Here is a 13,031-nt window from a genome sequence, read left to right as displayed (position 1 = left end):
AATCAGCAAAGAGATAGCCCAGTCCAGAAGGGACATCCCCATCCAGCAAAGAGACAGCCCCTCCAGCAAAGAAACAGCCCAGTCCAAGAAGGGACATCCCCATCCAGCAAAGAGACAGCTCTTCCAGCAAAGAGACAGCCTCTACACAAAGAGACAGCCCCTCCAGCAAAGAGACAGCCTCTCCAGCAAAGAGACAGCTTGTCCAGCAAAGAGACAGCCTGTCCAGCAAAGAGAAAGCCCGTCCAGCAAAGAGACAGCCATCCAGCAAAGAGACAGCTTATTCAGCAAAGAGACAGCCCCTCCAGCAAAGAGACAGCTCATCCAGCACAGAGACAGCTCATCCAGCAAAGAGACATCCCTCCAGCAAACAGACAGCCCCTCCAGCAAAGAGACAGCTTCTCCAGCAATGAGACAGCCCATCCAGCAAAGAGACAGCCCATTCAACAGAGAGACAGCCCTATCCACCGCTGCTATACACCCACAGTGTGCCGGCAGCCGCGGGTGAAGATGAGAGGCGGCCGTTTTCCCTTCAGTGCAGTGGCCGGCCGAGGAGGAGTCCTTGTGTCAGAGGTGCTTCCTGCTCGTCTTCAGGAGCCGTCACTGCTGCTCCTCCTGTTGGCCCTGCTTTGGGCATAGCCGCACAGCAGGAGGTGAGCAGCAGCCGTGGTCTGTATTATCCCCGTCCAAACGATGGTCGCGGCTTACCTCCCACTGTGTGGCCCGGTCATCTTTTAGCCCTGCGGCCCCGGCTCACCGTGCAAAAGCCCAGTGCGCCCTATGCCCAGTCCAGGCCTGCTCCCACCAAACAGTGATCCCTCTGCTGACCTGTCCCACCTGGAAGGATCAAATATAGGCAGTGGCCAGGTAGCAGTGAAGCAGCGGTCATTGGAAAGTAAGTACAGATGGGCTTCTCTTACAGGGTTGCCCTTCCCTTATAAGTAATCCTGTGGTTATAGGGAAGGGGGGCAGCAAACATGTGTCCCTCACACCCTGAACCATACCAGGCCATATGCATTCATAATCAGGAAAGTACACTGCAAGGGGGATAACAAAGCACCTTGTGCCCATGTTGAGAAGACAAGGCCTCATCCCAACATCTTGACCCCAAAAGGGATGAGGGAGTCTGCAGAAGGACTTGGAGGGAAGAGGGAATATGGAAATACACTTAATTTAGCTGATACATTACAAATCACGGCCGCTATTTGTAAACAACGTGACTTTGTACTGCATCTGCAACTTTATGTGCAGGTTTAGGGCATCCCAAACCTCGTTATTTAAAAGATTTGTATATTTTGAATATTGTCCTTTGACAAAAGACCCTCTATTTATTACAATGGCATATGCCCCCCATAGCAGTGTTCACCTACCCATACCCTTAAAGCTTTGCCACATTAGCCTTGAAAAAGTCCAGAATAAAATAATAAGATTCGGCTCCCGTATACTTCCATTGGTTTCATTGCAATGTCCGGTATTTGGGACCTTCCTGACAGGTTCAGCAAAAATAAAATGTAGTATACCAGTCTTTATATGTTGTGGCAGCCTTTTTCATTTTTTCATGCTAAGTAAAGTACAGAAAACACCTGTTGCTGCTGCCAGAAGCAGGTTGTCTTATTAACTTGTTCATTGAACTGAAATCTCAAACAAGTTTGCAACCTTTCCAGGTATCTTATATGAACTATACAACACCTCCCGTCTACGTAATAGAGATGGATCTGTAGTTTAAACACTCTTCCTGCTTAGAGCGACAGTGCTGCTTCTCTATACAGTACATTGAGTGAATATTGTCACCCTAGGAGAAAAAGTGTGTTACTGGCAATTTAACCAGGTGGAGAAAAAAGTATGAAAGTCAGAAAAAGGAAACTAATGCAGTCACCATATCTAAGGACATGTAAGCTGCAAGATATAAGAGACATAAATTAGTATGTTTTCACATCTCGTTTGCAGGTAAGCATTAACAGATATATTTATTTGCAAGGATTTAAATTGCTTTGATTAGCTGTCCCTCATACCACTTATTCTTGTGCCTTTACACAAGAATAGGTTTATATATAAATTAGTCCTAGGTCACTCCTAGGTATCTATGGAATACCTTACAAATAGGCAACATATAGGTTTGGTGTGCCTGGCTCAGGTCACCCTATAGCTAAATGCCAGCTGACAGTCTGAAAAAAAAATTAACACTGAAAGCTATTAGGCCTGTTTCACACAAGCTTTAGCTTGTATAAGAACAGGATGAACATAAAGCATCTACAAAGCATTTGTAAAGCTTTCGCTAAGCTTTGATGAGTGTCAGTTTGTAAATGTTCTTGCTAGAGATCTTGGCAATTAGCATAACAGTTAAAAACAGGAGCTGAAGGGTACTTTAAAGGCTTAGAGAAAGCTGCTCAAAGCTTGCCAGAAGTTTTGTAAAAACTTACTGAAATTTTCACAAAAGCTTGCTGTTCTCACTTCTCTTATACAAGCTGAAACCCTTGTGAAACAGGACTTAAAACATACCTTGAGCACAGAGATTCTCCTGAAACAACATGCTGCCATTTTTCTCAAGAATAAAACTCGGCTGTGGAAGGCTGTCTTCGAAAAGTTTCCTCTGATTCATGACCAACTGTTTCACTGCAGTAAACAGAAAACATTGAAAATGTAAGTGTGTTAAAAGTGGAAGTAAAGTCACCAAATGCACTTTCAATAAAATGTTAGCCCACCTTGTAAGCTTTAAGTTGTGCAGCCCCCAGAAACTGTTTAAACCTCTGTCATGCAGTTTGTTCAGGGGAAAAATGGAACAGTGCATGGCTTGGCATGACCTACTATAAGCAGTTTTTAGTGCAAATTTAGACTTAGATGGGGACTTTTTTTATTATAGATAATATTTCTTTATATACCATGCTTGTTAATAAGTTATAGTGTAAAGATGTGAACGAGTTTACTTCCACTTTAAGTGAACTTGTCAGGTTCATCATAGTGTATAACACTACTGGTTAAATGGCTTGTCACCAATTCAGTTCCTTTGAAGGCAAGTGTACTGTAAAAAAGGATCACTTCTATTATATTACAGGTGAGCCTTCAGTGCATTTCCTCTGCCTGCAATATGGGTGACCCAAACTCATCACCATCACTTTGCTTCTAAGACAACCTCCCATAAAAACATAATGAAACTTAATAGAAGGAAATGTTCATAACAACTGTCCTTTAGCTTGGTCCATATGTCTAAACACAATTGGTAATTTCCCTCACTAAGTACCCAACAATTAATGAAAATTACAAATTTATAGATATCATCACTGTTCCATACACTATGAATCTCTTAATCAGTTTCTCAAAGGCAGAAGAATACCTTAAAGTACATAAAGCCAACATTATTTTTTAGTATAGTGTAGAGAATGGTTGAACCAGTGGCAACTTTTTTTTCATTTTGGATAGAGCAAGAAAGGGTTATAACCAGTCAGAATTTTTTTTTTTTTTGGCCACCTGTCCAATTGCGTAGATATCCCTTCACTTCCTGTCCTAAAGCCACACAAGAAGTGAGAGGAAATCCCTGCAATTTTAGGGAGTTCCTTTGGGACCCCCAGGTCATCAGAACTAGTGTCCCCATTGGAAGATTTCTCCACTTTTGTGGGTTATCTGGGGACAACCCAACATTTTGGGATTTTCTTTTACTTTCAATGATACGGTTAAACAGTACAAATAGAGAGGGTAAATCTCCCTAATGGGGGGGGGGCAAAGACAGCAATAAAACTGACAGGTGTTCTAATCACTTCACACTGTATCCAAAACAAAAAAAACAATGCCTTTAGTTATACTTTAAGACCCCTGTCTACATCCCACCTAGTAGATTTCCCTTCACTGTATGTTGCAGAGACACAGCTGAAAGTAAGAGAAGATCCCTTGGAAGCAGAGGAATATTACCTTTTAGACAGGTTTACCCATGCTTTCACAGGAAAACCAAGAATAATAAGTAACCAGCACTGCTATCAGAAACAATATATATATATATATATATATTTTTTTTTTACTTTGCTGTTGCATCCTGTAAGCTGATTTTCTTTCTCTGACTTATCTGCAACAAAATCCAAATATATGTTATAGAATAATTCCTCTATACTTGAGATATTATTGTCAGCCACAGGTGGAGTTTCAAGATTATTAACCATATAAAACAAGCAAAAGAGAGTCGCTGAATCTTAAAGCCTATCTCCAGGGCAAACATTAAAATCTCCTACTACTACCCGTAGTTGGGGTTTAATATAATGCAGATTGTGTCTAGCTTTATAATGAAAGTACAAGACAAGAACAGACAGGATATTACCTTCAGGCTCCTCCCCATGTTTCACATGTGACACGCGAAATGCCTTAGGTCGATCAAACCTTGCTTTTGCTGATACTTTGTCCTTTGTATCCCATATTTTCACTTGTATCTGATGTGATAAAGCTTTCATTAATGCTTCTTTTGTCACATGGAGATCAATGCTGTGGCTCCATGCCAGCCATGTTTTGTCACCCTCTTGCCACGGCTTTATTAACTGGAAAAGGAAAGGTTTAAAACTAAGTTTGTGGATATTTGACAGTACAGATCCATACATACAGTGGGGCGAAAAAGTATTTAGTCAGCCACCAATTGTGCAAGTTCTCCCACTTAAAAAGATGAGAGAGGCCTGTAATTGGCAGCATAGGTAGACCTCAACTATGAGAGACAAAATGAGAAAAAAAATCCAGACAATCACATTGGCTGATTTGGAAAGAATTTATTTGCAAATTATGGTGGAAAATAAGTATTTGGTCACCTACAAACAAGCAAGATTTCTGGCTCTCACAGACCTGTACCTTCTTCTTTAAGAGGCTCCTCTGTCCTGCACTCATTACCTGTATCAATGGCACCTGTTTGAACTTGTTATCAGTGTAAAAGACACCTGTCCACAACCTCAAACAGTCACACTCCAAACTCCACTATGGTGAAGACCAAAGAGCTGTCAAAGGACACCAGAAACAAAATTGTAGACCTGCACCAGGCTGGGAAGACTGAATCTGCAATAGGCAAGCAGCTTGGTGTGAACAAATCAACTGTGGGAGCAATAATTAGAAAATGGAAGACATACAAGACCACTGATAATCTCCCTCGATCTGGGGCTCCATGCGAGATCCCACCCCGTGGGGTCAAAATGATCACAAGAACAGTGAGCAAAACTCCCAGGACCACACGGGGGGACCTAGTGAATGACCTGCAGAGAGCTGGAACCAACGTAACAAAGGCTACCATCAGTAACACACTACGCCGCCAGGGACTCAGATCCTGCAGTGCCAGATGTGTCCCCCTGCTTAAGCCAGTACATGTCCGGGTCCATCTGAAGTTTGCTAGAGAGCATTTGGATGATCCAGAATAGGATTGGGAGAATGTCATATGGTCAGATGAAACCAAAACAGAACTGTTTGGTAGAAACACAACTCGTCGTGTTTGGAGGAGAGAGAATGCTGAGTTGTATCCAAAGAACACCATACATACTGTGAAGCATGGGGGTGGCAACATCATGCTTTGGGTCGGTTTCTCCGCAAGGGACCAGGACGACTGATCCATGTACAGGACAGAATGAATGAGGCCATGTATCATGAGATTTTGAGTGCAAACCTCCTTCCATCAGTAAGGGCATTGAAGATGAAACATGGCTGGGTCTTCCAACATGACAATGATCCCAAACATCCCGCCTGGGCAACGAAGGAGTGGCTTCGTAAGAAGCATTTCAAGGTCCTGGAGTGGCCTAGCCAGTCTCCAGATCTCAACCCCATAGAAAACCTTTGGAGGGAGTTGAAAGTCCGTGTTGCCCAGCGATAGCCCCAAAACATCACTGCTCTAGAGGAGATCTGCATGGAGGAATGGGCCAACATACCAGCAACAGTGTGTGCCAACCTTGTGAAGACTTACAGGAAACGTTTGACCTCTGTCATTGCCAACAAAGGATATATAACAAAGTATTGAGATTAACTTTTGATATTGACCAAATACTTATTTTCCACCATAATTTGCAAATAAATTCTTTCCAAATCAGCCCATGTGATTGCCTGGATTTTGTTTCTCATTTTGTCTCTCATAGTTGAGGTCTACCTATGATGCCAATTACAGGCCTCTCTCATCTTTTTAAGTGGGAGAACGTGCACAGTTGGTGGCTGACTAAATACTTTTTTGCCCCACTGTATCAGACTGGGATGAATATCACTCAAATAGCAGGGGCAGCACAGGATGACTGTTATATGTTTTGTAGCTTTTACCTAATAAATTCATCATCGTTTGACTAGTGACATACACATCAAGTAACATATGTGGCTGCATATGCTACACCGTACTGGAAACTATAGAGTAAAGGATGAAGAAAAAGGTTTTGTGTTGTCCACAGAAATCAATTAAATTTCAGCTAATTTTTAAAGCTAGATGGAATATGTAAGCTAATGATTTTCTATGGCCACCATAGAAAATTGTTTCACAGCATACCTAAAAATGTGAAGCACTGACATAAGCCTTTTAACAAAAAGGAAACATGATAATCTTCATATGTCAATACCTACACATAGTATAAAAAGAAACAAATATCTATAACAGATACTAAATATACTGGATTTTTCAAAACGCTTTACAAAGAACCATGGTATGTAGTAGTTAATCAGAATTAATTTTGCTTTAGTTTGAATACTCCTAATGTTGCTCTAGAAAGCGTTTTTAAGGATACATGGTAAGAACTACAGATTTCAACACATTGCGACACCTGCTGACAAAATCTGGTATTACACAGCAACAAAAAACATTTTGCTCACTATCACACAGCTTGGACACCAGTCTGCAGTTACTTAAAGCTGATTGCAACAAATACTTTTCATCTTTTTTTTTTTTCAGTTTTGGGAAAAAGGAGGTAAGCCTCTTGGTGAGCCTTTTAAAAGCAATATAGTCCAATTTCCTCCTCAACCTGACTGCCATTTTCATTCATTGGTTTTCAGTTCTGTTAATCATGGAGGCTCAGCATCACATGTGGGCGTTATCTAGGGCAGTCTGCTTAGGAATACCCATGCCTTCAGACTGACACCTGTCCATAAAGGCATTTTGATATTTGCATAATTCTTTGCAGTAAGGTTGAGGGCTCTTGTGGGAGGAGGGAGGGAGGGTGCTGATGTTTCAGGAAGCTATGTGCAGCGTCCCGTCAGCCCCTTACACCAGCCATGATCTGCCTGCATTGCATAAAAAAGCACAGCAATCCAGTTATAACATCACTGAATCTAAAATATTGTCTGCTAGATCATTCAACCTACCCGAGACTCATACTCCATATACAGCTTTGCCACAGCCCCAAACATCACCACGTCAACTTTAGTGGGTTCTGTGAACTCCGGAAGCAAGGAATATTCAAAGTGGAAATATTTTTGTGCTTTTGGAGCCTCAATCACCTTTTTGTGATGCTTAGGTCCTATTTTTCCTTTATGGGTAGAACCAAGTTCATGGTCTTCTATAAACATAACAGAAAAGTCATGAATTAAAATCTATGTTGGAAATAACTTCTATTACAATGATATTTTGTTAAGAAAGAAGAGGAACAAAAAAAAATCTATAAACAATTTAGGTTAAAATATACAAAAAACATGCATGGCAACAAGACCTGTTAGCGGTGCGCCAACCTACTTTGCTAAATGTATTATCCACAACCCCCACCACCACTACTATAGTTGAAATGTAATGTGCTGTTTAAAAAAAAACTAAGAAATGCTGCTATCAGTATCAGCCATTCCTGCAGCATCAACTGTAGGGAATCAGTATGGAATATTTCCAGCGCCAATGCAGTATACAGTTTCAGCTAATCTACCTCCCCTCCACTCTTCAGATAGATGCTTTCATCACAATTGTGCCTGTGGCCTCTGGTGTTCATTTACATGCTCCACACATAGCCACTGTAGCTCTGGCACGATGAAAATTCAGATTGGATAAAACGCTGGCACCATGATCTAACGAGAGAATTATTTCAGCACTATTATTTAATTTATTTATTACAGGTACTTATCTAGTGCCGTCAATTTATATATATTGTACATCCACATCAGTCCCTAATCCTCAGGGGGCGTACAATCTAAAGTCCCTAGCTAACATACACATACTTCAGTCCATTGGATTGGATGGGATGGCAGTCGGATGGAAACAGACAGGCGGTCAGTTTCCATCCGACCCCCCATAGAGGACAGCGGGCTGTGTCTGCTGCAGAGCGGATATAGACCTGTCATCCGCTTGCTCAGCGGGGATCAGTGGAGAGATCCCCCGCTGAGCAAGCAGATCGGCTGACGGATCCACCCTGTGTAAACGGGGCCTAAAAAAGTGTTTTTGGCACCCATGTGCAAGAGCTCTGATGGTGCAGGTCATAGTAAGACTCTATGGGGTTTATTTACTAAAGCTGGAGAGTCCAAAATCAGACTCACTTCTGCATAGAAACCAATCAGCTTCCAGGTTTCATTGCCAAAGCTTCATTGAACAAGCTGAGGTTAGAAGCTGATTGGTTTCTATGCAGAAGGGAGTCTGATTTTGCACTCTCCAGCTTTAGTAAATAAACCCCTATGGGTCATATGAAGAGTTAAGATGGCCATAGATAAGTAGTTTTTTTTTTAAATTTAGCATGCGAGCTAAGCATAAAAAAAAGGAACATGTTCCTTTAATTGACTGGCTGCAGCCACTGATCGACAAACATTTTCCAACTTGTCAGTTCGACAGAAGTCATCTGACTTTTTCCGAAGAGGTACAACCACATACTGATCAAACTGAACTGGCCACATTTCAATAAGTCTATGGACATCTTTTGCAGACAATTCCCATTGGGGGCATAACGGGACACATTTTATTTACGTTTGTCTTCAGTGTGGAAAAAAAGAGCCATTCCTAAAGATGTATTATTTGTTTCATATCCCTGATCAGATCTCCAGCATGCTTTCTTTAAGCAACCTTTGAGCATGTTTCAGCAATTAACAGGTAACAGTGAAAACTAATTCAAATCAAAAAAATTAATTTGCAATTTTTTAAGAGAATTGCAGCATGCTAAAACTCTTACAAACTACATCAACTTTGTGCTAGTAAATTGAGATTTCAGGTAATGAATACTAGGCCAGCATGTTTCTTTAGTGGTTAACACAGCAGACTAGGTGAAATTCCCCAGTGAGAACCACAAAGCTTCTGTTCAGTTTGATTATTATATTCCCTTATGTAACATAAGCAGGGACCACTATTACAGTGCCATAAGGCTTCCAATCTATCTGTCATTCATTGAATGGGAACTCTTTTGTTATTAGCATACAGTGCATTTTAGAACCAAAAGGATTTTTGTTTTCTGTTTTGGACAGATATCCTCATTTCTTGTCTAGCTGATGACAGTTTCACCAGGCAGGAAGTGAGGGGATATCTGCAACAGGAACAGGGATGAAAACAAAAATAAAAAGCTGAAAGAGGTTATAGGCTTCCCTTTATCTATTAACCCCTTGCCCTCCTGAGGATTTATCCCCCTTCCTGACCAGGCCTCTTTTTGCTATACAGCGCTGCATTATTTCAACTGATAACTGCGCGGTCATGCAATGCTGTACCCAAACAAAATTTATGTCCTTTTTTTCACCCAAACAGAGCTTTCTTTCGGTGGTATTTGATCACCTGTGCGCTTTTCACGCTATAAACAAAAAAAGACTGAAAATTTTGGGAAAAAATGGTATTTTCTCATTTCTGTCATAAAAAATATCCAAAAAAAACTCAAACGTCGTTTTAGGCCAACATTTAGGCCAAAATGTATTCTGCTACATGTTTTTGGTAAAAAAAAATCCCAATAAGTGTATATTGATTGCTTTGTGTGAAAGTTATAGCAAGCTATGGTATAGATAATGGAATTTACACAGCTTTTACTTTCTGACTACCTATCACATTTCTTGAGGTGCTAAAATACCAGGATAGTACAAACACCCTCAAATGACCCATTTCGGAAAGTAGACACCCTAAGCTATATGCTGAGAGGCATATTGAGTCCATGGAAGATTTATTTTTTTTCCACAAGTCTTTGGGAGCCTAGCTACATACAGGAGCCAAATGACCCCTTTTTGGAAAGTAGACACCCCAAGGAATTTAAAACGAGGCATATTGAGTATTTTGCAGATCTCATTTTTTCTCACAAGGTTTTGAAAGATAAAAAAGAACCAAAAAAATATGTTTTTGTTTTCTTTCTTAATTTTCCAAAAACTTGTGGCAACAAACGGGATCTGCAAAATACTCACCATGCTTCTGATCAAATTCCTTGGGGTGTCTACTTTCCAAACAGTGGTCATTTGGGGGGGTTTGGTGCTATCCTGGCATTTCAGAGCCTTTGAAACTGTGATAGGTAGTCAGGAAGTGTAATGAGGAAATAAAGTCCTTTAAAAGCCTGAAAAGTGCTTATTGGATTTTGGGGTCCTGTACTTGGCTAGACTGCCAAAAAGTCTCTCACATGTGGTATCCCCATACTCAGGAGAAGTAGCAGTCTTTTGATGGCAAATCACGGTGATCACATGACCCTAAAACCCCGCCCCACCTCCCGGCATCTGAAACCCTAAAAGGGTCGGGAGGGTCGGGAGGTGGGGCGGGGTTTTATTTCTGCACCAAGGGGTTAAATTTCTGTATCACTTTTGCTACAGTATTCTGACTGATAAGTAAAGCTTTGATGATCTTCTTGTAGCCTTCACCTTTCTTTTGTTAAGAAAATATTTTCTTTCTCAGGCCTTGTGATATTTCTCTTCTATGTGGTGCCATTGCTGACAGCATGAAATGGGAAGGTTTTTTTTTTTTGTTAAGTAACAGCCTTTTATAATTAATTGTCTGCTGGACACCTGTTTAATGAATAATTAGACCCACCTGTAGCTAAATTATTGTTAATTAGAATTTTGTCTAAAATTTAGCTTTGCTCCTAAGACTTAAATTGGAGTGTATTCATTTTTGTCACATGGTCTTGAATGAATTTGTTAGTAAAAATACTTTTTTGTGTGTGCAAATTTATTATTTATTTATTTCAGGTACTTATATAGCGCCGTCAATTTACACAGCGCTTTACAAATATATTGTACATTCACATCAGTCCCTAACCCTCGTAGGGCGTACAATCTAAGGTCCCTAACTTACATTCATACATACACATACTAGGGCCAATTTAGACAGGATCCTTAACCTACCAGCATGTCTTTAGAGTGTGGGAGGAAACCCACACAGGCACAGGGAGAACATGCTGACTCTAGGCAGGTGGTGCCATGGTTGGGATTTGAACCAACAACCCTAGTACTGCCAGGTGGAAGTGCTAACCATTTAGTCATTGTGCAAATGAACAAATATTGTTTGAAAAAAATGTTCAAAATCATTTGTGAGAGTAGTTTGCAGTATAGTGCCCTATAGAAAATGTTGATTCTGAAAGAAAAGTAAAGGTTTTCTTACAAATGTGTTGGGGTGTACTCATTTATGCTGAACACTGTGTGTGTGTGTGTATATATATATATATATATATATATATATATATATATACGTATTTATAGCACCGAAAGGTTACACAGTCCCTGCCTCTCAAGGTGCTTACAATCTAAGGTCCTTAACTCAAATTCATATATACACATACTAGGGTCAATTGAGACAGGAGCCAATTGACTTACCAGCATGAGTTTGGAGCGTGGGAAGAAACTGGAGAGTACCTGAAGGAAACCCAATGCAAGCACAGGATGAACATGCAAATTCCATGCAAGTAGTGTCATAGTTGGGATTTGAATGGACAACCCTCGTGCTCATAACAATTGAAACAGGTCTGATCTAAATAATAATTCAACATGATTGCTAAGTGCTATGTGAACATTACAAAATTATTTAATTCAAATACATAATAAAAGGTATGCATAATTGTACTTTTCAAGGTGAACACTATGTATTGAATCATATGGTCTGTAAGGAAGTTTATCATAAAGAATTACCTTTTTTAGGTAACACTGGGATTGCAAATGAGATAGTGATTGTGCAAGTCACAGTGTGAGGCACATCTTTCAATTTCTTGCTAGCTGTATCCCCATTTCTATCTGCCTCATCAACCCCTGGTCTGGAATCCATCGATGTAACTTGAGAGTTGACATCTCCAAAGCTTTCTTCATCAGATGGCAGTTTGTTGGTGTCTGGAGAAGAGCGGCCAGTTTCATAGTCCGAAAAATACTCCTTTTGGGAGAAAATTGATTTTTCTGAGGTCCTGAACGCAGTAGGAACTCCGCTATCATAGTCATCATTTTCTGATGACATCAACTGCCCAACTGTGGAATCTTGATACATGCTTCCTCTGTAGGTTTAGTAGGATCCTCAACCTTGTTGGTATGCCATGTACAGAATATTAAAAGAAGCTGGGACACTTCATATTTTCTTTACAATCCTAAAAATAAGATGATGTTAAGTATCTTCAGGCTATTTTACATGTAAAGATACAAGATAGTAGGATGAAATATACAAAACAGTAGGGTGCAAGTATAAAACTGACACAAAACCTTAGCAGTGATATATTTTGCATACCTACTTTGGGTCAGCTTGGAATAAAGTAAGCATACGCAAGACCAGATTGATCCTTCGGCATAGTAACTACAAGGGCTTGCTCACTTGGCACAGCTGCCATTCAGAAAACACCCTGCATTTTTCTCATTGAATGCAAAGTGTTTTCCAACTGGACAAAGTGGAGATTAGATTGTAACCTCGAAAGAGCAGGGCCTTCGAACCCCTCGTGTATTGTATTGTTACTGTCTTGTCTCATGTTCTGTCCTCCTTGCTACTGTACAGCGCTGAGCATACCCTTTGGCGCTATATAAATACTGTATACTAATAATAATAATAATGATGTTACAGCCCTTCCTCTCAACTTTGCCCAATCAGAGAACGCTTTGCATTCATATAGAAAAATGCAGGGTGTTCTCTGAATAACAGTGCTGAGTGAGCAGCTTCCCTTCTGCCAATAAGAGAACTTCTTGCATTTTTCTGAATGAATGCAAAGCATTCTCCGATTGGA

At 40.5% G+C, this 13,031-nt stretch overlaps 1 protein-coding gene across 2 annotated transcripts in view; it reads right to left on the bottom strand.

Moving 5' to 3' along the window:
* Positions 1-12,402, bottom strand: part of CFAP92 (cilia and flagella associated protein 92 (putative)) — a 132,351-nt gene extending 119,949 nt beyond the window's left edge. For both annotated transcript variants that reach the window (XR_016312940.1, XM_089678729.1), the window contains exons 1-4: positions 11,965-12,402; positions 7,282-7,475; positions 4,301-4,514; positions 2,497-2,610 (exon numbers count right to left, since the gene is read on the bottom strand). Coding sequence is in view for 1 of the 2 variants with exons in the window: in XM_089678729.1 (XP_089534855.1) it covers positions 2,497-2,610; positions 4,301-4,514; positions 7,282-7,475; positions 11,965-12,310 (868 nt within the window). In the remaining variant the exon portion in view is untranslated. The remainder of the gene's footprint in view (positions 1-2,496; positions 2,611-4,300; positions 4,515-7,281; positions 7,476-11,964) is intronic.
* Positions 12,403-13,031: the final 629 nt, after the last annotated feature.

The sequence above is a fragment of the Staurois parvus genome, unplaced genomic scaffold, assembly GCF_062004578.1.
Source record: "Staurois parvus isolate SC_StPar_1 unplaced genomic scaffold, SC_StPar_1.0 ptg000209l, whole genome shotgun sequence".
In the NCBI taxonomy this organism is placed as follows: Eukaryota; Metazoa; Chordata; class Amphibia; order Anura; family Ranidae; genus Staurois; species Staurois parvus.
The sequence above is the reverse complement of the archived record's forward strand: the minus strand, read 5'-3'. Positions and strand labels throughout refer to the sequence as shown.